Source organism: Serinus canaria, chromosome 1, assembly GCF_022539315.1.
Source record: "Serinus canaria isolate serCan28SL12 chromosome 1, serCan2020, whole genome shotgun sequence".
NCBI classification, from domain to species: Eukaryota; Metazoa; Chordata; class Aves; order Passeriformes; family Fringillidae; genus Serinus; species Serinus canaria.
Window position 1 is genome coordinate 81,833,100 of NC_066313.1, and position 26,506 is coordinate 81,859,605.

Consider the following 26,506-nt stretch of genomic DNA (forward strand, 5'->3'; position numbering starts at 1 on the left):
TGTTTAATGGATTATGGTGAAAGAGAGAGTCCTTCTGGAAAGAAGTAGGAGCAGGAATCAGACTCTTCAGGTGGTGGAAGATGAGTATTTGATTTTTTTGAAATGCATGTGTATGCCTTTCAAAAAATCCAGAAGTGCACAAAATTACTAGGGGTCATTTGTGTGAGTGGCAGGGAAGCTGTAGAGAAAGGGCTCAGAGCTTTGTGATAAAGCAGGAGTCCTCCCACAGCATGGCTGTCCCAGCTTTCTATCACAGAGGAGCAGTCAGTCAACCTTATAGCAAAGTTTTCATAAATGTTTGTTGAAATCTTCTATACTGTCTGCAAATACTGCAGTAATTTGAAATTGATACAGATGAGAAGATTCATGGCAGCAGTTTGCCAGGCTCTAAATTTCTTCAAAGGAATATGAATAAGGCACAAAAGATAGTGGAGGTCTGATTTTTCAAAAATACTGATAACTGGTATGTTGAGTCTGATTTTTCAAAAAACTGGCCAGTTGAAATGATGTATCAGAGACGAATCTGTCATCTGGTTGAAAGGGCATGCAAAACTATGGCTCTGAAGAAAGCATTAAATGATGGGCCCGGGTCCTGTGCCGTGTTCAGTGGTGTAAATACTTCTGTACTGAAAGCAGAAAAGACAACAGGTGCAAATGCTGTTGGTTGCAACAGGTTATTGTGTTTGCAGCCAACATAACACAAATCCACAGAAGACCTAGTGCTGGAACAAGCTGAAGCACACATTGTCCCAGTAGATTGTTTTCCTTCCTGTTTGAACTCATTTAATTTTAGATCACTAACATTGTTGGCATCCCAACCCCAAACTTTATGGCGCAATTTACATTAAAAACATATCTGAAATATCATGTCATTCTCCCTCGAGGATAAAACAAGTTGCTGAAATTGTAATATGTGGGGTTGGCACAACAGAAGAGCTGCAAAAAACTCTGCTTATGAAAGGACATGCTGGAGAAGCCCAGCACAGATTCTCCATAACAGTTTTTGCACCTCTCTGTAAACAGAGCTGTGGACAGTTGCCTGATTCATTAAGACAAGTAGCCTGATATTATTTTGGGCTTGAATTTGTTTAAAATATTAAAGGACAGAGCTAAAAATTTGTCTTTATTCCCTTCCCTCCTCCCCCACCCTGGCCATTATACCTGGGATTGTGCCCCTGACCTTTCCATTCCACTGCTTGTGCCCCTCCCAACATCCTGTAGCCAGGACAATCCATGGCAAAAGATGAACTTGTCCTAACTTTTTCTTGTTTTAAAGTAAATTTGTTCTTGTTTCCATATGAAGCATTTTGGTGTGAAAGGATACCATATGGCTCTAGGTTAGCAAATCCTTTCTAGAAATACTGCTTCCTTTCCTGCTTAAATGAGTAAAGGTTCCCTATCAACATTCACAAAGGATTTCCCTATATACTGAGCAATGTATAAAAGCTAAAGTAGTTTTGGCTGCCTTCCAGGCATTAGGAGAAATACAATGCTCAGTAGCTTCTAAATGGAAAGAAGTAAAATTAGCATCCCACTTCCTTCTCACACACTGGGAGATTTTCCTTATGCACTGATTATTGGCTAAAGGTTACTGTTCTCATCTCTATCTAGTAAAATTTCCTTCTGCTGCAGACACCCACCCCAACTAAAGGGCATGAGACTTTTTTATTTTTGAGATCAAATAGATGTAATGCCTTTTTTCATTTTGGCAAATCACTTTCATTTTGGTTCTAAGTTTTCTGCAATGACCTTTGCATTGCGTAATAAATTAGGAAATAGTTGCCATTTGTGTTTAAACTCAAAATTCAAAATGGTCCTGCTGCTGAAAGTGCTTACTGAACATCCCTCCATCATTTTAAATGATTGTGAAGCACTTGTGTTGCATTGCCCATTGAAGGGTTAATTTGAAAATTTGAATACTGATAATCTATTTCCAAGGTATTAGGACAATTCTGCCCTCAAGAGATAGGTTAGTATAGCAATGATGATACATTTCAATTTCCAGTGTACTACCATGTTGAATTTACCACCCTCAGCATTTCCTTATTGTTTGGGGGGATTTTTAAATTACATCTTGGCCAGTTTCCAATATAGTATTTGTAGGTGAACAGTTTTATGAATATACTTTAGCACTAAAATAAATCTTTAGATGGTATCATTAGCTAACCTTATACAGAATGTTCTTGTAATTGAAAACGCCTTTTAAATGCAAGCATTTTCTTCTTGGCTCTCAGCTGAGGATTGTATTTAATTTGAAAATTATAGACAGCCTATGGAAGTTGCTATTTTCTAGTATATGGAGGATGCTATATTTTAGTATATGGAATATTTACATATATTTTTTCCATCTGAAGTGCTGACATATCCATTACTGTATGTCAAATGGTTTTAATTTCAACAGGTCTGTAATGGATATCTGAATATCTGTGTGATGTATGCTTCCAAAGCCTCATGAAGATCTGTCTAGTGGGCATACTCAAGCTGGCATTTCCAAAGCTACTTTGCAAGTCAGAGAACAACATGAATTCTCAAATATTTTATGAAGTGGTTATTTTAAATTGATAATTTAAAGAAATAACACGAAGAGCCAGAGAGAATTCAGTACTGTTGATGTGTTTAGAAATGTAGGATGAAATCTAATCAGACTGGTTTGGGCTGTAAAGCAAGAGACTCCCTGGATAGAAACACTGGGTCTGGCCTGGGGGAAGAAAAACAACTGTTCTTCTCTAATGGAAGACATAACCTGGAAAGCAAGCTTCTGGGCCTGTGTTTTTCTGGAAGACTGAAAACTAGCGTGGTTAGCATTGTGTGAGTGAGGCTGTATGTATGAGTAACTTATACCAGGCTGGCTGGCTGAGGTTAATGAAGCCGATGAAAACATTACTGCATGCTTTAACAAGGACAGGATTCACTAGAATATTAAAAATAATTAACTATGCAAAATGTAATTAACAATGAATTCTAATTAGCTACCTGTGGAAATTGTGCCTTTATTGTCACAGTTTTTCTTTTTCTTTTTTTTTTCCCCACTCCTCTGTACTCTGAATTGCTTTTCCAACACCACCTCTGCAACTGAGCTGTGTCAGCTGTGCAATATACTGTGATTCACACAACAGTGTTCTCACAAAGAAAAATTGTCACAGGAGAACAACTTGTTAAAATTTTGACTGTAAGCAATATTTGCCATTTTGAACTGGAATAAAAAAGACAGGGAGGGGTTAACCTAATTCTGTACAATGGAGAAACAACACAGTTTCCACACTAGAACTTTCATGACTGCCCAGTAAAGGTAGGAGTGAAATCACCTTGGAAGTAATAATGCAAAGGATAAAGGTTGGAAGGGAGATCCATTAGAGAAATGGAAGAGATGTAGCAGGGCTGTTACCACTGAAAATGAGAAAGGAACAGAAGGCCATGCACACAGATGGAAGATCTTGTTTCATTCTTCTGAGGAGTGTGAGGAAAGACAGGATACTGATGGCAAGAGGCTGGGGTTTCTGAACATGGAAGCTGCTTCCTTTGTTTGGTTATTCTTCTCCTTATGTAAATAATATTTATTCAGTAATGAAAATGGTTAGTAGAAAGTGCTATTGTGACTGTTTAGAAATATTGGTGAATACTGGAAAGGAGGAGAATCCTCTTGTGTCCTTGCTGTTCTATTTTCCCCCTGCAGAAAGCACTGGTGTGGCATAATAATACATATTGACCAATTTGAACTGATGGCATTCTTTGCAAATAACACAGTAAAGGAATAATGGGCCTTAACATGAGCTTTTAATTGTATAAAATTGAAATTTAGGCCAACTGCTCAGTTCAGAGAGTACTGCAATAATAAAGGTTAATTGTAGAAATTTCTCACTTTCTTTGGGAAAGCCTCTATCCTTCAGAAGTAAGGCAGGGAATTCTTTGAGACTTGTTTTAAGCCTGAGGTGGACTGGATTTTGTGTTTTGTGTATAATAATACACAAAGGCTTCCAAACTCAGTGGGACAGCTCAATACAAATGGCTCTTGACAAAAAAAAAATTACAAACAAAACAGGCATTGTCTTGCAGTGAGCAGCTAGGCACTGCTCTTACAGAGATGGTTTTGTGTCCCATTCACATGCATAACACTTCTTGATATTCACTAATGAGAGACAAAAACGCCCCTACATTCCATTGCTGTTATAACTAGAATGGATTCCCTAGAGTACACACATTTAAAATAATTATTAATTAGTAAAGATTTCATGCTGACACTGAGAAGACCTGCAAGTAGGACTAGATGCTATTTTTATGTAAACATACACTTGATTATTTTTGTCCCTTTTTCATTAAAAAAAAAAAAAAGTAAAAATTGTTCTCACCATTTGTTCATTGGCTCTTGTGGTTCAGCATTTAGTTACTTGAGAATGCAATTGCCTCAATTTCTGAGACTGATCTTATCAATACTTATGAACTCATTTTCACAACTGAAATAGTAAGAAATATGGCACTGCCCAGATTGTCCAACAATATTCTCTTTCTTCTGCCTTTCTGCTTCAGATTCTTGTGATAGATTTACTTTATTCGATTAACATCCCTCCCCACCTCCTTAGGCTGTCCTGACAGGGTTCCAAATTGGAGGTGAGTGTTCTAACAGCATGGAGGGGAGGGTACCATTCCTGCTACCAGTCCTACCTTCTTCAGCCTTCTGTGCTTTTCACAGATCCCATGTGCACCACCAGCCACTTTTCCTCTACATCCTGCACCTCTACAGTACCTTGCCTCTTGTAGAAAGCAGTGTGGTTCCTCCACCACATTTACAAAAAAAGAGAGGTCTCCTGCCCACAGCCTAACATTTTTAAAGTACTCTGTATTGTTTGTAGGTGTTCTGAGAGGTAGACCAGAAAATGTGACCCCTTGGTTTTAGTGTGCCTTTCATTTTGGTATCTTTAATTTTTGCTTTAATCTATAATAAGAATGAATTGATCTAGAATATGCCTGGAAGAGGAGACAAGTAAATGAGTGACTGTACATGAGCATGGAAACTAGATTTTTCCATGTCCAACAATTTCTCTGGAGGAAGTAAGAAGGATGGGGACAGATTTTGACAGACTTGTAGTGAATGCAGAGAGCTGCACCTAGCTCACTAGCTCTCTGCCCTGCAGCTCCTGAGGATGTTGGTGGCTCTAGGGCAAGGCTATCATAGAATCACAGAATAGTTTGGGCTGGAACAGGTCTTAAAGGTCATCTCATCCTAAACCCCTTGCCATGTGCAGGGACACCTTCCACTAGACCAGGTTGCTCAGAGCCCCATCCAACCTGGTCTTGAACGCTTCTAGGGATGGGGCATCCACAGCTTCTCTGGGCAACCTGTGCTAGTGCCTAAATATACTTACAGGGAAGAATTTCCCCCTAATATCTAACTGGGGTGTGCATTTGAAAATCCATCAGATCCACTTAATGATTATCTTGAGTGTAAAGCAAGTTGCTTGAGCAAGCTGCAGCACTAAGAATGATGCCTGGAAAACTGATTTGCAGGATCATAAGACGGAAATATGCATCAGGAGAGTGAAACACAAGGCTTGGAGAGGTAACATTTCAACAGTTTCTCTTGATCTTGCCTTCTGAAGTCTGTCAGATCTTCATTACTTTAGCCAGTGTAAAGTGATACAGCTTGCCATCATTATGTAAATAACATCAGAATAACAGCTATTGGTGGACTTAATGTTGCAAATGCTCTGCATAAAGACAAACTTCAGGTTCCTGAGACTTCAAATTTTCTGATTATTTGAAAAATAAAATTGTTTTTAATAATGTTATCAAGTAAATTATTCATGTAGTTGTACCAGACATACTTACTCTCTGGGAAATGTGGCGGGTGCATATTTTTATAACTGAGAATGCCATTTGATATTGCCCCATGCTATTATAGTGCATTTCAAATGGAAAAAATGTTCATCAGAAGTGAAATCTAAATCTGGATATACAAAATAACCCATAAATTCTTCATAAGTATCTCTGGCTTTGAATTTCCATGGTTACTGCACCCAAATACGATTTTTGTTGAAGTGAGTGTGTACCTGCTAATTGGACCAGTGATTCAAATCTAATGAGTTGGATTATTGAGCACGTTTCAAATTCTTCACATCAGGAGTTCCAGCAAAGGCTATTGCCATCTTTTATTAATAAAAGAAAACTTCGGGACATCAATGTAGACTGTCTAAAGATGATAATCTTGAAAAGCCAAACCAGAACTAGCAGTGAATGTTGCATATACAAATTATGATATTTAGATATGACTTGCAAATCATTTAAACAAGCAGTAGGAACAACCAGTGGGCACTGTGGTTTCAAGCAAGTTTTCATAATTCCTTTTAGACTGGGCTTCATACATAAAATATAGAATAATAAAATATCCTGGCTTGGAAGGGACCCACGTGCATCATTGAATCCAATTCCTGTGGCCTGCACAGGACACTCCCAAGAGTCACACCATGTGCCTGAGAATGTTGTCCAAACACTTCTTGAACTCTGTCAGGCTGGTGCTGTGACCACTTTCCTGGGAAGCCTGTTCTGTTGCCCATCCACCCTCTGGGTGAAAATCACTTTCTTAATACCCAACATAAACCTCCCCTGGCAACTTCAGGCCATTTCTTGGGGTCTTGTCACTACAAAGAACCAATACAAAGAACTGTGTCTGCCCCTCCTCTTTCCCTCATGAGGAAGTTGCAGACTGTGATGAGGTCTCCCCTCAGTCTCCTCCTGGCTGAAGAGACAAAATGACCTCAGGGCCTACTCATACAACTTCCCCTCAAGGTCCTTCACCATTGCTGTGTCCCTCCTTTGGACACTCTCTAAGAGCTTGATATCTTTTCAATATTGCAGTGCCCAAACCCACACACAATATTCAAGGTGAGGCTGCCCCAGTGCAGAGCAGAGCAGGACAATCCCCACCCTTGCCCAGCTGGCCATGCTGTGCCTGATGCACCCCAGGGCATGGCTGGCCATCCTGGCTGCCAGGGCACTGATGGCTCATGTTCAACTTGCCATCAACCAGGACTCCCAGATCTCCTGCTGCTCTCCAGCATCTCGGTCCCCAGTTGGGATGCACATCCAGGGATGCCCCATCTCAGGTGAAGAATCTGGCACTTGTCCTTGTTGAAATTCATTGCCCAGCTCTCTAATTTGTCAAGATCTCTCTGCAAGGTCTCTCTGTTTTTGGGGGAGTCCACAACTCCTTCCAATTTTGTATCACTGGCAAACTTACTTAGTATCCAAAGTCATTTATGAAAATATTGAAGAGCACTGACCCTAAAATGGAGCCCTGCCAGACTCCACTAGTGACAGGTGACCAGCCTGATAAAACCCCATGTACTATAACCCTTTGTGTTTGACCCATGAGTCTGAATGATGAGCAGGCACAGCAATGAAACTGTTGGGCCTGTAGTTACCAGGGCTATCCCTCTTGAAAATCAGGACAACACTGATGGACTCCAGCACATTCAAAACAATTTTCACACGGGACCATGCTAACTAGTTCCCTGAGCAGCTTGAATTCTGCTCTCCTCATATCCAGATGTGAAGTTTTGATGGCACTTTTCCTCCTGCCAACAGAGAATTTAAACTGGGTTGCTTTGGGATTGCTGTGGCCAAGACAGCCACCAATGACCACCTCACTCATGACACCCTCTCAGTTAGCAAACTGAAAAATCAAGGAGGGCACCTTTCCTCGTCAGCTGCCTTAACACCTATATCAAGAAGTCGTCTGGGTGTCTTAGGAAACTTCTGGACCTGCTTGTACCAGCTGTGTCAACCCAGTTAACACCTGGCAAGTTGAAATCCAGCAGAAGGACAAGGGTGTTTGATTTAGAGGTGTCCCTTAAAGAATAATTCATCAGCGTTGCCATCCTGGCTGGGTGACCTATATTAAACTCCCATGACGACATCTGCTTTATTTGTCTGTCCCTTAATCCTTATGTTTCAAAGCAGTTTTTATCCCTATCTGGATTATGTCAATATGACTACTTTCTTACATATTCAGTCTGCCAGGTAAGACAAGAGTAAAGTATTTCCCATCCTGGTGCACTAACATGTAGGCATTTGGGAAGGTTTTTCAAAAGAAACTGCTTTTGGTTTTGAAAGCTTATATTTTAAAGTTTCTATGAGTAACTTGAGGAAATTGATTATTTCTGTATTTTTATATAAATTTTGAGGCATTTCAGAAGTTTTGTAGAGAATTTAACTTCAAATGCCTACTGTATCTTGATTCAAGAGATGTCTGTGATAAATGACAGACTAACCAGTAAGGTGATGGTTGCATTTTTTACTTTGAAAATGAAGCCCGGAATCAAATTCCCTGTTTTATTACAATGCTTCTTACATAATAACAACAACTAAATGTTGTGTACCTTTGCCTAAATGCCAGCAAATGGTCTCAGTTCTGTTAGCATTTCATTGACATTCAGTCTGTGGCTTCATGTTGGCCAAAGCCAATAATAGTCCCATCTGCCAAGTCTTGCTCTACATTCCCAATTCTTCAGCTGCCAGGGAACAAGAGTCTAAGTATTGTGAGAAACTTGACTTTTGGTTAATTTGAATTTCAAACTACTAATATACATCCCCAACAAACTTATGCTGAAGGATGATTATTTGCCTCAGAGCAGTTTCTCCCTTGAGCAATCAGTGAATATTTGCCTCTAGACTCCTGTCATTGCCTGCCATTAGCAAGTTCACACTTTATTCCCCAGCATCCTTATTCCTTCACGTGTAGGGGCATCACTTTACTGTTCCCAGCTACTGTTCCTTCCCTGGTTAGAGGAGATGCAGAGGAGGCAGAGTTACTGATGTCTTCTTTGCATTGGTCTTTACTTACACGACCTGCAATGGGCAGAAACTGATGCACAGGAAGATCCATCTGAATATGAGTTTCTCTACTGTGTGGTGACCTTGCACTGGAACAGATTGTGCAGAGGGGTTGTGGAGTCCCCTTCATTGGAGATACCCAGGAAGCATCAGGACAATCAGAGTCACACTATTATTAGGGTTGGCAAAGACTTTGGAGGTCATCCAGTCCAACACCTCTGCCAAGGCAGGGTCACCTAGAGCAGGTGACACAGGAACGCAGCAAGGGGGGTTCCAAACGTCTCTAGAGAGAGACACACAGTGCTGTGCAGCGTGCTCCAGGATGACCCTGCTTGAGCAGGGACGCCGGATCGGATGCCCCAGTGTGGTCCCTTTCAACCTTTCCCACTCTGTGGTTCTGTTTGCCTCCGAGCTACTCGCTACTAACCTTTCTCCTCTGAAACACTTAAAAGCTACTTTTTTTAGAAATCCACAGTACAGTTTGCAGATGGCCCCTCAATGACTTAAACAACCCTTTTTTTTTTTTTTTTTTTTTAATCTCTGCATCCCGGCTGTAAGGATGCTCGGATCTCCGCTATTACCAGCGCGGCTCCGCCCGCCTGCCCGCGGCCCCGCGCGCTCCCCGCCCCGCTGCGGGACAGGATGTCCCACCTCCCGCCGCTCTCCCGATTGGCAGGGCGCTGCGCCGGCGTACGGTGGGCCGGGCTTTGCCCGTCTCCAGTAGCGGAGGAGCGAGGGAGGGATCGGCCAGCGGCTCCGCCGGCGGAGGGGTGGGGGGTGGGCGGGCGAGGGAAGGAGGGGCGAGGATTACCCGGGGCCGAGCGGGCGGCGGTGGAGCGAGAGCCGGAGCCGCCGCCGTCGTTGCCGCGGCTGCTCGGTGAGTGGGAGAGCCCCGCCAGCCCCGCCGGGCTCGGGGGCGGCGGGGAGGCAGGGGCGGGAGCGGCGGTGGGCGGCAGGCGGCGGGGAGAGCGCGGCCTCCGCTCCGCATCCCGGGAGCCCCGCGGGAGGCGCAGGCGGGGCAGCGGCGGCCCCCGCGGCGACCCCTGCCCGGGCGGGGCTCTGCCTCCGCTCCCCGAGCCCCCCGGCCCGTCCCCGGGCGGGTGGGAGCCGTCAGGGGCGGTGACAGCGGGACGTGAGCGCGGGGGTGGGATGCTCCGGGAGAGGGGGAGCCCCCGGCCTCGGCCGCCGCCGGGAGGAGGGGGTGCGGGTGACCCTGATAATCGCTTTATGTTGGCCTGCGGCTTGCGTAATCTGCGATCAATTATTTATTTCATGCACCACTTACGGGGCTGAGGGGCAGCGTTAAGGCCTTTGGTGTGGCTCAGTGCAGCAGAAGGGAGGCTTCCTTCCCACGGATGTGATAGGGAAGGGATGTGGAGGCTTTTTTCTAGGTTCAGGTAGTAATCCTATTGCGTGTTCCTCTCCCCGTGCAAATTTAAGGGATGTGAAGGAGGGAGGTCCTTCTTCATGGTACATTTTTAAAGATCAAGTGGAAGCCGTCCTAGTCTGAACAAAAATAACCTTGTGTGGTTTACTTCATGTACTAGATTGTCCTTTTTTTTTTTTTTTTTTTTTCTTTCTCTCTGCTCAATCTGTAGCAGGTTGGGCTGCTCAGCCAGCCTGGAGAGAAGGCTGAAGAAGGAAACATGTCTTCTGATTCTTTTTGTCTGTCTGCTCAAGCAAGGTTTGACTCCAAATGGTTGAAGACAGACTTGCAGGTAAGGACTTTGATGGTCATATTGCATTGTGACCTTTCAGGTACAAGGATGCTTTTAGTCCAAAGAGCTGACAAGTAGGAGATTGCAGCCCTTGAGATAGTGTATAGGTTTTCCAGAGTATGCTGATTTATAAGTGGTTTTGAAGAAACACCAAGTTATTTTGATCTGCAAATAGATCTGCATTTTCAGTCCAGTCCCTTCTGCTTTGAAACAAGCTGGACTACATATGTGTGTTATCTTTGCTGAGTGTCAAAGCTCCTAGCAGAGTATGTGGCATTTCTGCTAGATCTATAAATTCTTATTTAGACTGTTGCTAAATGTCTTGCCTGCATATGAGCTGGCAGTTTTAAGGCACAGGAGAACTGAAGCGAAAGATGATGGAAATGTAATTTATATTTTGAAGAATTCAAATTAGATTTTGCTGTAGTTGTTTGCATTATGACTAGAGGGTTCCTTTAAATTTTGCCCTTTTTGAGATTTTTGTCAAAGGTACAAGGTTGAAATGGAAGTGGTCTTCATTGAAATATACCAGTATTTGGTGAAAGTTTTCTTTTGTCTTGGAAGATTTCTTCATGTAGCAAACTTGTGTGATATGGGGAGGAGAAGGGCATTAACATGTTTTCCCAATTCAGGTTTTACGAATAAGTGGAAAATACAGAGAAATAGAGTAGTTTGGGTCAGTTATGTTTTTTGTAGATGAAATGACTAACTAGATTAAGACCTTGTCTCTTCACCTTTCTTTACCCAGATGTTGTTGCATATAGGTCTCTTACTTTAAATAACCTTTCCAAGTTTCAACTCAAAACAGTGAAATTCTTTTTGGGATGGGCCAGCCCGGGTTATTCTTTTGTTACTGTTAATGATAGTGCTCCTGAAAAACTCTTAAAAATTCCATCTTTATGACTTTATCCCAGATTACCTACTGATAGTCTACATGCTTGAGTTGAGTTGTTCTTATGGTTAGACAAGGATTTTTCCCCATGCAATTGTGATTCGAAAGCAACCTTTCTTCAGTATTTTACATCAAACAAGATAAGCTGGAATCAGAAGTGACAGATAAAGCCTAAGAGGTTCCATTATTTAGTAGGTCTTGAATGTAAATGCTATGAAATGACAGGGCTTGCTCTTGATTTGGTTAGGTTAATTCTATTTTCATTTTTCATTCGTACCAAAGTAAAAGTTTCAGTCCAAAGTCAGATGTTTTCTCTAGTGTAGTAAATAAAGATGCTATACAACATTTTGGAGATGAGCATGTTAAGAAATAGGGAAATATTTTTTTGTTTCCAGAAGGGTGGCTTTAAGATTACAAGTATATTGTATATAATGATTGTTGAATACAGGGAAATTTATCTGAAAAAGTGGCAACCTTTGTAACACCTGCTGACTATGCATTGCCTTTTTTTCTCTTCTCTATTATATGGGGTGAAAATGTGACTGTTTTTGTGATTTATTAGTTTTTTTCCTTTTTTGTAGTGCCTTTTTTTCTACATTCCTTTTTATTCCCTATTTATTTAAACTTTTGATAGGAAGGTTTCTGTTGTCATCCAAAGTTTTATGGGTTATTTTCAGTTGTGTGTATAAATGCAATGAAATATTTGTGATTTATGAGACTGTAGTTTAGTTGAGGTGTTACAAGACTTCCTTTTAATAATAAAAATCTTAATTTGCAGCATATTTCTATGAATAAATGTTATTATGCATAAAGAGCTTGTGTAAGTAAGAGCAAGTTAAACTCTTAATTGCCAGAGTACTCTTTCTTTTTTTTTTTTTTTAATTTTTTTTTTCCCAATCAAGCTGTAGTCAAAATAATGAGAATAATGAAATAAGAGAACAGTAATGATTTCTCATCTGCTGGATGCAAACATCACTTCTCTGGAATCTGAAGACAAGCCAGGCCTCCTGGGTATAATATAATTTTCTTATTAGGTTACCTGTTTTTGGTATTACACAGATCCTCATCACAGAACTCTTAATTGGATGCGTGTGTTCAGTATTTTGAAAAATTTAGCATGTGACTCTTGAGTAGCATCTTTTAATGTATTGAATGGCAAATGCCTTCTGTAAAGGGAAGGGTTTTGGACTCTGGAGAATTTTTCTACTACACAAATGATTATTTTAGCTACTTGTTGGCTAGCATGACCTAGGTGCAGGTGGTTATTTTTTTAATAGGTATAAATCCTGTGTCTTAATCCTTTAAGTTCTGTGTGTACTGAATATGTAGATTTCTTAATATGCTTGTATTTACTGGCTCAGCTGTAGAAGAGCTCTATTGGTGCTCAAGAGACTGTCAGCAGGAATTGAAAAGGTGAACATAGTACTGTGAGGGTTTGAAGTGAACACACTAAATTTATGTGAAAGGATTAAGATGACTACAAATTGTTTGCAATTCGACCCTGGAACTCTTCACTTTGTAGCTCCCTTTTTAACTTGTCAGTGTACAGCACTCCAAGAATGACTAGGTGACAGTCCTTGTAGAAACAGATTTATTTTGGGGAATCACCTTAGGAGACATAGAGAGACTGATTAGTTTTTAAAGTAAATTCTGCTGCTACAAAATTTGGGGTGTATAGCTAAGATTGGAAGTGAAATGGTTTCATTTGGTGGCCTAGTATCTCCCAAGATCTCCAAAGAACTTTTTTTTTTTTTTACTTTTTTCCTTTGTCACTGTTGCCAGAGAGCTTGTTTTTTAGACTTGATAACTGGCAGTTATTGTAGATTGAGCCAATGAAATCTCTCTGAAAATTACCGTATTCTTTTTTGTTTTAGCTCGAGAAGATGTTGCATGAATAGTGTTATACACAATATTCTAGCAGTATTTGCATTAATAAGTATTATGTTGTGGTATTAATACAGTAAGAAAAGAATGACATGTGGATTGTGGCATGGCTGTGTTTAATCACCTGTGTGCCTCACTGTTGCAGCTGATGTCCAGGCCAAATCGAAATGTTCTTACTCAGTTTTGGGATGTTCCTGCTGTAAAGAGACAAAGGCAGGGTGATGTAGCATGTTATTACTGCTCTTAGGTGAATGTCAAAGGCACAAGTCCTTTTGTAGTAGCAGTGACCTTCTGGCCTGGGCAATTACCTGATGGGGTTGAAATGTTAAAGGAACTGTATCTTCACAATGTGTTTTGCTTACATGAATTTTTCTGAAACTGAACAGTGCTATTTGAGGGAGCCAAAGTGCTCCACAAAAATCCAAATGCAACCTGTAACTGCTCCATGTCTTTTTAAAAACTTTGTAATTATTTGTATGTTTTATGGCTACTAGTGTAATTTTGAAGTGCTCAGAAATGTTTATTTTACTTTAAAAAAATCTAAATTTCCTGGTGGAGCAAAATAGGATACTTTATCTGTAAAAACAGACTGTTACAGCAGCTGAAATATCAGGGTAGTACAGCTGAATATGAGAACATCAGTACACAATATGTAGCATGTTCTCCTATGACATATATCAACAGCATGTATATAACCTCACCATTAATAAAATAGTCCCAATAAGTTATAAAATAGGTGGATTTTAGTGCAGGCCACTTTTTCATGTCATTCTTAGTACAGTCACTTGAAAAGTTAGTGTATTATTTCATTTTATAAGTTATTTATTTAGATTTGAATTAATACATTGAAAAGACCTACCTATTGATGACTATTACTAGTCATCAATTACATTGTGTGTCATGGGAGATTGTGTTTCAATGACTGTTCCTAAGGAAGACATGCTTTATTATAAAAAGGGAAGATGAAAATTGTTTACTTAAACCGAGGTACCCAGGTTTGCAGAATCAAACTGTGCTTAAAATAATTCTGATTAAATAGATGTACTGTACAACTAAATTAGAATCTTATGCAGAGACCTTTAATTAGTGATGGATGAATAACTAAAAACTAGAATTGCTGTGAGCTAATGGGATGCATGTGTGTGTTCAGATGGAGTTTAATTAGGTTGCTTATTCTGGATCCTGTGGAGAACTGTTGTGCTTAATAGCAGGAGTTAGAGGGAAAAACTTACATTTTCCTGCAGGGTGGAGAAAAACTTTAGGCAACAGTTAAGGTGTAGGAGCTGTCTGCAAGAGGAACATGAAGCATTTCCATCAGTTTTCATTGAGTTCATGGTTGGCAGACTATTTCTGTCATTATCTTTTGCCACAGAGATGAAAATCAGTGTTTTTAAAATTAAATAGCCACCTTTAAGAGTTGAATTGGTTTGAAACCTTTTTGCCCTTTCTTCAAAGTTAAATTTATCTTTTTGATTTTCTTGAAAATCTTACCTTCCAACATTCAGATCAGTGTCTATACTTGTGAGAAGATTATGTAAAGAAACGATGTCTTGGCTATTAAAAGCAAGAAGCTGGTGAAAGTTGCCTTCTATATTTTGTTGTTTCCTGTTAATCTTCTTTGCTTTGGTTTTCTGATCAAAAAAATGAAGGGCTTATTTGGAAGCTCTTACAGTAAACTGCAAATGAGGAGTCCTTTGTATTTAAAGGAAGTAATACCAATTTTAAAAAGTTATTTTAAAAATGAAGTAGTGCTGTCTCTCCTAAATAAATGATTTCCAGATGGAGGGAAACACGCTATATGTGGTGTGATGGGTTAGAGAAATTAGATTTAATACATAGGTTCAAATATTTGGGCTCAGACAGAGCTATTCTTCAGATGCATAAAGATAGTTTCTAAGTTTGAGGGAATTGGGTAATTTTTTTTTTGTGTGACTCTTAACTGTTAATTTTTCCAGCAAGTGGAAAACCAGCACCCTTCTATTATGGGGATGTTTCTAGTTTAAACCCAAATCTGTTGAAGTAATGTGGGGCTGCTGAACTTTTTGATTTTGCTCTCAGCTCTTGAGCACTGTGTTTAGGTCTGGTGATGTTGCACTGTGCTCTGCATAGGTGTGATAAGCAGTTGTGGTCTCAGGGCATGCCTCATTCAGCAGGGGAGGAAGGAAGCTAGGACAAAATACTAAGACAACAATGAAAAAGGAAACACAAATTGAATGGATTCAAAAAAGCAAAAACAAAAGAGAGACTTAGTAAAGGACTTATTCTTCTGTGATTTTCTTCACTACTACTGGGCGGGAAGTGTTTTTCACTTAAATATTTTTCTAGCGAGAAAAGTTTTTTCATGTAGTCTTTAAAACAGAGCCAGTGGCTAATGCAAAAATAAGTGAATAGGAGAACAGATTCTCTACTACCCTTGGCAATTCTGAGGTGCAGATTATTTAAGTAGCTAATATTTTAAATCCATACTGATGTTCTGTGGTTTTGAAGTCAGTTTCTTAAATTTCCAGTGCAATTATATAACCAGGAATCCTACCTAAGTCAATCCTTGCTTTTTGTGTCATTTTATTTTCCCAGCTTTGTTTTTCTTGAGTTCAAGTTAACTTTTATGAAGGCTTCTATGCTTTTTGCAGGGAAGTTTATGAAACCACCTTGAGAACATGATCTAATGTAGTACATGGAGTTTTTCTAATTAAAATAGTTGACTTCAAAACAAAATCAGAGCTGCTGATTATTCTTAAAATAACTTACTGAAAGCAAAATTGTAGCAGTGCTTTGAGAATTCTCAGGAGCTTACCCAGTTACAGTTGCAAGATTTAATTTTCTTGAAATGGAAGGAAATGTTAATGCCAGGGTCTTATTGTCTAGAGTTGATGGGGATGGACAGGAATTTCACTGCCAGCCCTGTTGGAGGTTGGCAGCAACATATGTCAGCAACCAAACTAGATACCCCTTGGACTTAATCAGATGTTGTACCAGACAGAATAAATTACAGTTCTACTGCAGAGATAAGATAAGATTAACTAAAGATTAGAGTGGAGGCAGCCCAGTTTACAGTAGTCCACTTTAAAGTCTCCTTAGGCCCTCGTGTTTTTAGTTTGGAATAAGGAGCAGGGATGAGCCTTAGGTCTGTGTGGGAAGTGTGGATTTGTTGAGATATATGGCTTCCAAGTGATCAAGACATGGTCTGGGGATGAGAAAGTGTGACAAATGATGGAAGAGGCTTGGGGGTTTCTGAAGGTGAGATGCGTAGGAAATGGGGATTGAGAAGAGGTCAGTAGATGTCATGGGAAAGGACAAGGGAGATTTTTAGCTTGGGGAATGAGTAGGAGGATTAAGAACATGGGCCAAAGTTGCAAGGCAGTGGATAGTGGTTATGGAGTATAGAGCTGCTGTTGTCCTGGTCTTTGGAAGGAAGTGTGTAAGTGGTGGAGCAAGCAGGGCCTTGGGGGAGATTTACAGAGGGCACATCTCTGGTACTGTTGTCAGTTGCAAAAGTTCAGTGAAAACTTCATTATTCTTAATTTGTTAACTTACTGAGTTTAAATTCATCCCTTTAAGCATTTACAAATGAAATTGCTAAATTATTAGAGGGAAAGATTTTCGTATGAATCAAGCAGTCTAGTGAGAGAGACTTTACAGAACACAAGTGGCTGCTCTCGTGTTTGGAACTCCAGTATGTCAAGAGCAATGAAGACACAAAGTATGTTTTCCTTGTCTTGCACTGTACTACCAATTGCCTTGTGAAGATTCTTCAAATAATTTAGTGCAGGGAAGTACTTTTGTTCTTTTTTTTTTGTACTGAACAAAGTTTTAGTTCTTTAGTTTGAACACTGAGATGTGTCGATAGACTCTTTATGAATGACTGAATGTGAGAGGTATTGGGGGGAGCAAAGGAAGAGAGTCATATAATACTGTAGGAAGAAAAAAATGCAGGATTGGGAAGTTAAAGCAGGCACTTTTCCACTACACAGAAGAGTGTTATCTTCAGCTGCAGGTTTCACTGGGTCACAAATGTTTGAGATTGGAAGGCACCTCTGGAAGTCATCTGGTCCAATTCCCCTGTTCAGGAAGGGCCACCTAGAGTCCAGTGCCCAGGTCTATGTTTGAATGTCTTCTGAATATCTTCAAAAATCGTGAATCTACAACTTCCCTGGGTACCTTGTGCCCGTGCTTGATCACACTCTCACGGAAAATGTGTTTCCTGGTGGTCAGAGTGAAGCTCCTGTGTTTCAGTTTACATCCATTCCTTCTGGTCCTGTCACTGGGTACCACTGAGCAAAGCCTGGATCCATCTTTTTCACATCTTTCCTTCAGATTTTATGTATATAAATATATGTATAGATTATATATATATATATATATATATATATATGTATATAGATGAGCTTTCCTCCCAAGCCCTTTCCCTCTGCCTTTCCTCATAAAAAGGGTGTTCCAGTCCTTTAATAATTTTCATGTCTCTTTGCTGGGCTCTCTGCTTTTTGTCCACGTCTCTCACACTGAACCTACACTGGACCTGTTCTCGTGCCTGAGGCTGTTCCTCCCCAGCTGTAAGACTTTGCACTTCTTCATGAGGTTTAGGTTCATAAGGTCAACCCATTTCTCCAGCTTGTCCAGAGCCCTCTGGATGTCAGCACGACCCTCTTTTGTATCAACCACTCCACCCCATTTCTGTTGGCTAAAATAAATATTTCTCTTAAGGGAGCTGTAAATTTTCTATTATGATTATGTAATTTTGAGATCATGAAAATAAACTTGCTTAAATAATTAATCACTTAAAAACTCAGACTTTTCTTTCACTTTTGGCTAATACACATAGCAAATACTAGATATCTGCTGAATGTTGAGTAGATTAATGGTCATTTTGTTACAGGTGAAATTAAGTTTCCCTGTTATGACAGATGAATTGGTTGTAAATACTATTTCTTAATTATCTGTTCAGTTGGTTGTTTTGATTATTGCTGTAAAGTCAGTCCAGTGTTTCTTTACTTCAAACTTGTCTCATTTTTCCCTTTCCCCCAACACAGATACTGCTGACAAAATGCTACAACCTGAGCAGTAGGCAAAGTTGTTTATCTGAAGGCTGCTTATGGTATTTGGAGCAGGAGGTGGAACTCTGTGACCTGTAGTCTTGGTGCTCTATCTTTTTGCAACATACCAAGAAAAAATTACTTTGATAAGACTTTGAACCAAACCCAAGGCCAAAGAAATTTTGTTTACTTTTTCAGTTTTTAGTTGCATGAAAGAGTTGAGTGAACTTTGTGCTGCGTAAAAGAATTAGAGGTTGAAGTGGAGAAAACAGTTCCTGATTCTGCTTTATATTAATGCTTTCAAAAGTAATAAGTAAGTTTTCTGAAATAGAACAGTGCTACATTATGAAGAATCTGGCATTCAAAGCCTGGAGACATTTAGATTCTATGGGCTGTGAGAATGATTTTCCATATCAAGGTGATCTGAGAATGTAAAGTAAAATGTGTGAAAAAGACAGTTTATTAGAAAAAGATCTTTAATTTGTGACAACTATAATTTATTATGCAAGCCCATCTGGAGGATTGCCTCACTTACTATTTTTCAAGATTGTATTTTACCACAGGTTAGCATTTAACAGGTGAAAGATAAAAATAATGTATCACCACTATATGAACCAAAATCAGTAAAACAACTGTTTTACCTTTTTTACACATGAAAAAAACTATGAAAATAAATTTCCTAGGTGTCCTACTAAAGTATATGGCCACATCTAAAGAAGGAAAAAGTGAAAACCATTTATTGTTGAAATATTCATAGGCTGGGAACAATCAAGGAAATCAGTGATTTTTTTATATATGGTGAATAATTTGAATAATGGTGAATAATTTTTTTCATTGTGGAAATGCAGCTTCAGATTATTCCAATTTTTAAAAAATGAAACCAAATGTAAAACTCTTAGCAAAACACAAGGCAGGTCTTTGCAAAACCTCTTTGTGCTGCGTAACACTGAGGAACAGGGACTGTACCTTTCAGTAAAGCATGGTCAGAGTTTGCTTCTGGAGCTGTACAATTGATAAGTCACAGATAAGATGAATAACATCTAACTCACACTGCATGATTCTGCCCCTGATCAGGCAGTAGTAAGTGACAGACAAGTACAATGTGTCAACTCATATTTTATGCTGAAAGAAGAATTATGGAAATCATTAATACATGTTGGAGTAGATTTCTGAAGTGTGCAATATGATGTCAAGAAATTACTTTGGTCATTTAGTGTGTTACAGTGGTGTGGAAGCATGCAACTTGTCTTTTAATTCCTGTTAACTGAGATGAGCTGGATCAGCAAATCTCTGCCCTGCTGGTGGATGTCTTAAAACCTGTAATCCTTAATCATTACAGTGTAATGATTTTATTTTGAGCTATTTTCTCGTGACAAATGGACTTTGGTGTAGTGTTAAATATTTTATAGCAGTTGTTGTAAGCCACATCAGTTAAAACACTTTGGATTTGAATGCTAGTTACATAACACAAAGATGCTTCTGAATGAGCCTTCAGCAGGTGGTATATTTTCTTTTCTTATTTTTTTAAATATTTTTTCGTTGGTGTTGTTTGTTTTTTTGGTTTTTTTTTTCAATGTGATCCACTGCACCACTGTGGTATGCAGAATATACTCTGTTTCAGTTTTGTGTCCTGCCCTCCTCCCTTATGCTATACAGTTGTGAATTACAGCCTGGTTATTATGGAATTCACTTGGGATGTAGATACCAGTTCTGCAGTGTTTTATAAAGCAAAAACCAACATCCATAGAAGAGAAGTTGTCCTGCTCATTAGGATTCTCCAAGGGAGATCCAAATTCCTAAATCATTAGCAGACTTGTATTACAGCCAGTGCTTTTGTGAGTGGTTCCAGCTAGCAGAGTCTATGTTCTGTTGCCAGTATTTGTGCTCTTGAACACAGAGTGTATTGGGAGCTGACCTGGGCTGAGGCAGCCCTTTGCTCTTCCTCTGGGTGTTGCTGGGTTTAGGCTTGATCCATTCCATGATCTGGCTCTTCGTGGGAGAGGAGGCATTGTAGCAGTTGGAAAGAAGAGGGAGGATGGGGAGAGATGCTTTGCACAGCAGGACCAGATTGAACTGGCTGAATTCATTTACAAATCTGTGCCTTGATGTCATCATTCTGGTTAAGATGCCCAGCTCTTCAGTTGCTGGTTGGCGAGGGGACTGTGATCTTCTGTGTCTTGGGATTTTATGCAGCTTGACTTTGTTTGAATAGCTTTTCCTGAAGAGAAAAAGGACTCCCCACACCCTCTCCCTGCCCCCCAGCTGGTGTCATCTTGAATGGGTGGATAATTCTGAGGTGACCAAGTCCATGCTTTTGATGAAAATTTGTCACCAAAAGGTGACAAAAAAAAGTTAATTTTTCTGGACTTGAACGTAACTAAAATTTACCATTTTGCACTTTTAACCTGAAAATAGCATAGCTAGACAATCAGAGATTCTGAAGATTTTTTAAAATCCTTGTCATACACACACAGACACTCACACAAAAATCTCATTTCCAATGAGATGGTACATGTGTTTTCTTTCTTCTGGGATGATGTATCAAATCAGATGTGTTTTAAGTGTTAGCTTGAGTCACCTTGAGGGAAGAGTGTGTGTAACTGTATGTAATGTATTATTTTTAACAGCTTGCTTTTACACGAGATGGATTGTGTGGCTTGTGGAATGAAATGGTCAAAGATGGAGAGATTGTATATCCTGGAACAGAATTAATACAGAGTGGTGAACTACCTCCAAGGAAAGGTATGAATCTTAAACTTCTTTTCATTTCTTCATTTCTTTCTGTCATTGTGTTGAAAATGGACTTCAGCTTTCATACTGTCACAAGACTTTTGTTTATCATCACCTGTCTATACGATTTGCAGGTGTTAATGTTTTGAATTAAATACAATTGAAAGTGATTTCTAGAAAGCATGTGAAAAGGTAATGTCCAAGCCTCCAAGTGAAGGCTTAAATCTGTTCTAGCCTTGTGAGATTTAACTTCATAACTGGGCATGATACTATGAGAGAGGCTTGGCAGTGTCTTTTTGTTTGGTATGCTTGGTGTGTTTACAGCTGTAGCCTTTGTTTAAAGGAAGTGGACTGAGGAATGGGATAAAGCTGATACTGCTATTTCTAATTTTGTTTACAGTCTTCAGCAAGTAACTGAAAGGTCAGCTTAAAAACTGTCCATGATCTGCCTGAGAATGTTGTGCATGGGTTTTTTTTGCCTTTTAAAAAAGTTTTCCAGCGTACTTGAGAGCAATTTTAGCACTGCAAATACTGCAAACGGCAGGGTAATACAATTGCTTAGGGAGATTTCTTTGGTGGGGGTGGATTTTGTTTTGTAATGGGGAATGCTGGAATGGGGTGATTCTGCTCTTGCCTTTTTTTCATCTTCACCACAAAAGTGGTGCTCTTTTGACTCTTTTCTGAACAGAAAATTAAACTGGTCAAAACCTAAATTATTTGTTTCCTGATCTGGCTGAAATGGACTCACCAAATGGTCAGATAAATTTTGTCAGTAATTTGTAAAATTCCCAGATAAATGAGGAGCTGGGTAGAAATACTGCCTTTGGTAACAGTGAACTATTTTTTTGGCATCTTCATTTTGTTACTTCCTGAATTGTACTGTGGGATAGACATGATATTTCAAACCAATAATGCTCAATTATCCATGTAGACAATTTTTTGATACCTATAGTATGCCTCCTTTGAAAATAGGAGGAATGGATGTGTTTTTGGCTAGAGGAGGTAATTTTTACAGGAAGTAAGATACAGTAAATAATTTATGAAAGAAGAATGAATTATGCATTTACTTATGAAGAGTATAAGCTTTGTAGGTTATTAGTGGCTGCATGCTGTAGTAAAAATCAGGTTATGCTCCTAACTGTTTCAGAGTTAGAAAACTTTTGTCTTCCCAATGCTGCTGGCCCTTTGGAATATTATTGTTGATACTGGGTGAAAATACAGCTGATCTTATCAGGAAGGCTACTACAAAGATGCTCATAAAATGAGTTGAGGTAGAGTAATAGTTTGTTCTTTGGGTTGGCTACTTCCACGTGCAGTAACAAAAGGCATTGTAAACTTTTTGCAATAAAGGGAAGTATTACCTCCTAAAGGAATTGTAGGAAATGCTTTCCTGTTTACTGGCAGCTCATGATAGAGGTGTTGTGGTGGTAAAACAATTCAACACACTGTGCTTTAATGTAGAGGAAGGATAAAGGGTCTGTAGTACTTACACGTTGCTTTTTGAGTTGTACCTGTGCTAGTCTTTGGTAGGAAACTGTTCTTCCAATATCTTTATAGCTAAGTAGCTGCAGAGAATTGAGATGTTTGGTAAGTTGTGGTGCTTTAGTGCTTTTAGGAATTCTGAGAAAGCTTATAGAGAGATGTTGTAATATAATTGTTTTTAATTTTCAGGGTAATCCTTGAAATATCAGCTAGGAAATGCAATCTGTCACTTCTGATGCAAAATATAGACAGCAGTATAAAATAAAAAATCCAGAAGTGCTAAGTTAATCATCTGTGACTTTGTGTTTGTCCACTTAGGACACTTGTTCTGAAGAAAGATGAGAATTTATTTTTTTAATGCTGGATGTAAGTGTGTACATGTCTCAGAAGGTTCAAAAAGTGTTGAAGACTGTAGAACACTTATTTAAAAATACAGAGTTTCTGACACTTCACTGTATAAATAAGGCTTTTATGTTACTCTAATATGTCCAGGCTGTGATGAAGCTTTTGAAAGCTTTTTCATGTGCATAGTGTGGTGGTGGTAAAGGGAGGCTGCCACTTGTTGTTTCCAGTACTGTATTATGGTGGGTTGACCTTAGCCAGGTGCTCACCCTTCCAGCTCCTTGCCTCCTGCCTCTCCTCTATAGGAGGTGGAAATAAAATAGAAAAGCTTGGGAGTTGAGATAAAGCCAGGGAGATCTCTTAGCCATTACTGCTGTGGGAAAAACAGACTTGGGAAAACTAGTTTAGTTTATTTTAGTGCCAGTTAAGATAGACTCGTATGGTGAGTAACAAAGGTAAAAACTAAAACACCACCTTCCACTTTTCTTTGCTTCTGGAGGAGTTAAGTGTAGATATTACATAGCACAGAACACACCTGTTCCTTTCCACAGCTGGAGGGTGTATGTTCTTCTACATATTTATTGAATCTCTGCAGCAGTTTAGAAATTTAAATAACAGCTTTTTCACACTCTTTAACTTTTAGGATTAATGTATGAACTGTGTTTCAGGGAAGTTAGTCTTCATAAATGCTATTGTGTTGGCCTGCAGGATTCTAAAAGACAGCTATCTTGCTTACCAGGCTTGAGTTTTGAGGAAAAAAAAAGGCTAATCAAGACTATTTTTGGTCACTGTCAGTGAGGTTGTGTGTTTGATCATGGAACCAGAAAAACTGATGGTCAGTTTGCACCTCTGAACTTGCAGCTCAAGTTTAGTTTCATGAAATTCAAATCTAAAGTATTTACATCTGTTTAGTTGGTACTTAATTTTTTGCATAAATGATCTGCAAATGTAATTTCAGAGGAGAGGAAGAAGTACACACAAGTAATGAGATTTATATGAAACCCAGTGGTTTTATATGAAAAGCAATATAGATTAATGTCAATATTCAGAGTTTGCTGCTAAATTGACTAATCTGCAGATGAACAAGAGAGGTTGCTGTATGTAGTCCCTTTTATTCAGTTTTTTTTTTTAGCTTTGATTTAAGCTCCTCCACTATAAGTCTGTTTCTTCACCAGTGCTCTAGCTCTCTGTTGATGCTGACTGGACTGTTCAGAAGAGGCACTTCATTCTGTCAGTGGATATTAGCAGTAGCAGCAGACTGGAAGAACAGGCTATTGATGGCAAAAAACATTCCTTTTCCCTCTAGGAAGAATATAGAAGTAGTGCATTTTTTTTTTTCTTCTGTTAGCAAGAGTGTTTGGTTAGGAATAAGGTCTTTGTTTTGAATTCATGGCACTTTAAGAAAAACATGTTTGATGAATGTGTTCAACAGAATGTGTTTGTATGTTTCCAAGTACCATCTGAGGACACAGCTGTGACAGTAGTGATGTCCAAATACAGGTGCACTTTTAGCATTGCATGTATTTCAAAGACAATCAGTCTGCCCTCAGGAAATTTGGATTAGATTAATACCTTGTATACTGGAATCAGTATTCTGAAAATAATAAAAGGTATTAAATAATATTATTCTTACTAAATTTTCAAGTTAGAGAACTGTTACTGTAAAGTTTTAAGACAGACCAGTCTCTTTAAGACACACAGGTCTCTTTTGTGGCTTTTCATTTATTTTTGATTCCTCAGACTTCATAGGTGGAAAATTCTGTTTCAATTAACTGTTTAAGTTCCATGACAAAAATATAAAATCGTCAGCTTCCTACCTCCATCCTGCCTTTGGCAAACACTGTGGGCTTCCTCTTCTGTTCCCCCTTTCCTGAAAGTTGGACCTTTCTCAGCCTGTTGCCTCTAAGTACACAAACCTCATGCAGTGTTGCACCTGCAAGCAGGTTAAACCAAGTCCAAATGCCACAAGCAATTCCAGAGAGGCTGGCAGAAACAAAATATTTATGACAAGGATAACAGCATGTGGGAATTGGTTATGGTGGCTGATGTTCAGACCACATTATAAATCAAACTGCAGTAGTGTGTAGGGATGTGTGCTGGCTCCTGCTTTGGGCTTCCTTTTTTTTTTGTGTAAGGAAGAACTTGTTAAAAGTGAGAAGTGTCACTTTTCTCTTCTGCTTCCCCATACCCAGCTGTGGGTTGTACACAGTGACTCAAGAATTCAGTGCTCAGCTGTGGATTATCATACTCTCTTGCAGGATAGGGAAGTCTGTAGTCGCTCTGTTGGACATTTTGACTTCAGAAGTGTGGAATGCTCTATTGTAAATTCAAAAAATAATATAATGCATTAAAAAAATCGTATACAGGGAAGAGAAGAAACTTTATTTCTGATTAGGATTAGGAGATCAGAATCTTATCTAACCTAGGAGGCTGTATAAATATGGTTTGCAAATGGTAAATAACTATCAATTTTGTGTATGTAGGTGTGTGTATGTGTGTATATAAATGTGTGTGTGTGTGTAAAAAATCAAGGATTTTTGACAGAAAATATATTGCAGCTGAAATATTTCCTGGATCTGGGATTACCAAATACTGATTTAGGGTAAAATCAGTATTTGGTATAAAACACAGCCCTTTTCTAAAGCACCTTGTGACTTTTTTCCCTGTCAACATCTGTAGGGAAACTGTTGCAGGCTTTCTCTTGCCATGGAGGGATTCCCAGCTACGTGAGTTCATTGGCATTTCAGAGCAGCACAAGACCATACTAGAACAGGTGGTGGAGGCCACTATGCAGTGTCAGGTTTTTTCCCCTCATTGATTATGAAATGGAAGTTCCATTTTTAGTGCTTCCTTTTTATGCTCTGTTTATACCAGATTAGGCCATGGCTGTGCAAGATAGTGCAGGCATGGTGAGCTGCTGTGCTTTGGTTTGGGAGCTAATTTCTAGCTGACAAGGGTTACTCCTGTTGCTCAGTTTTGACTGCTGGCTGTGCCTGCCTCAGTGTAGAGGTATAAGGCTGTATACTAAAACATAATAAAGGGAAAGGTCTTTCAGGGAGATGTTATGTTGCTTCCCCCACCACAATATTCACAAAATTAAGTTAAATCACGCTGGCACACTGCACTGTATTTTTGAATGCATTGTTTTGAAAACTGGCTTTGGTCTGTTCTGGCTTCTCTCAAGATATTTATCCTCCCTGGCCCTCTTTCTGAAAAGTCTTTGGGTGTTCTTGTTTAAAAATCTTTCATGAAGTGTAACAGAACTTCCATAATTATGATGTCTGTGTTGCTGTTTTCAGTCTGGACTGATACCAGCTTTGCCTGTTATGAGGCAAGTAGTTTTTTTTTTTTTTTTTTTGCAGGTTTAGTGAACTGTCTTTGTGGAACAATTTGACGTGGTCTTTTAATGTGATTTTTAGCTCATTTCCTTCCCACTTTTTCTCTCATTGCTCCTCTTCTTGGTTCATACAGACAATTGAAAAAAAAAATCCTCCTGTGGATTTACATGCCAGGGTTGTTTTATTCAATACAAAGCTTGAGTTCCCACCTGGATTGGGATCTTCTCTATTTGCAGTGAGGGTTTGATAAAATAACTGAGTTTG

At 39.3% G+C, this 26,506-nt stretch overlaps 1 protein-coding gene across 3 annotated transcripts in view; it reads left to right on the forward strand.

The window, feature by feature from the left end:
• The first annotated feature begins 9,578 nt into the window (after positions 1-9,578).
• Positions 9,579-26,506, forward strand: part of HERC2 (HECT and RLD domain containing E3 ubiquitin protein ligase 2) — a 102,843-nt gene continuing 85,915 nt past the window's right edge. For 2 of the 3 annotated variants that reach the window (XM_030234802.2, XM_050981304.1), the window contains exons 1-3: positions 9,587-9,703; positions 10,428-10,544; positions 20,978-21,092. In XM_030234802.2, the coding sequence (XP_030090662.1) occupies positions 10,473-10,544; positions 20,978-21,092 (187 nt within the window). In that variant the 5' untranslated portion in view covers positions 9,587-9,703; positions 10,428-10,472. Of the gene's footprint in view, positions 9,704-10,424; positions 10,545-20,977; positions 21,093-26,506 lie in introns of all 3 variants that reach the window. The other variant, XM_030234801.2, reaches the window with a different exon arrangement.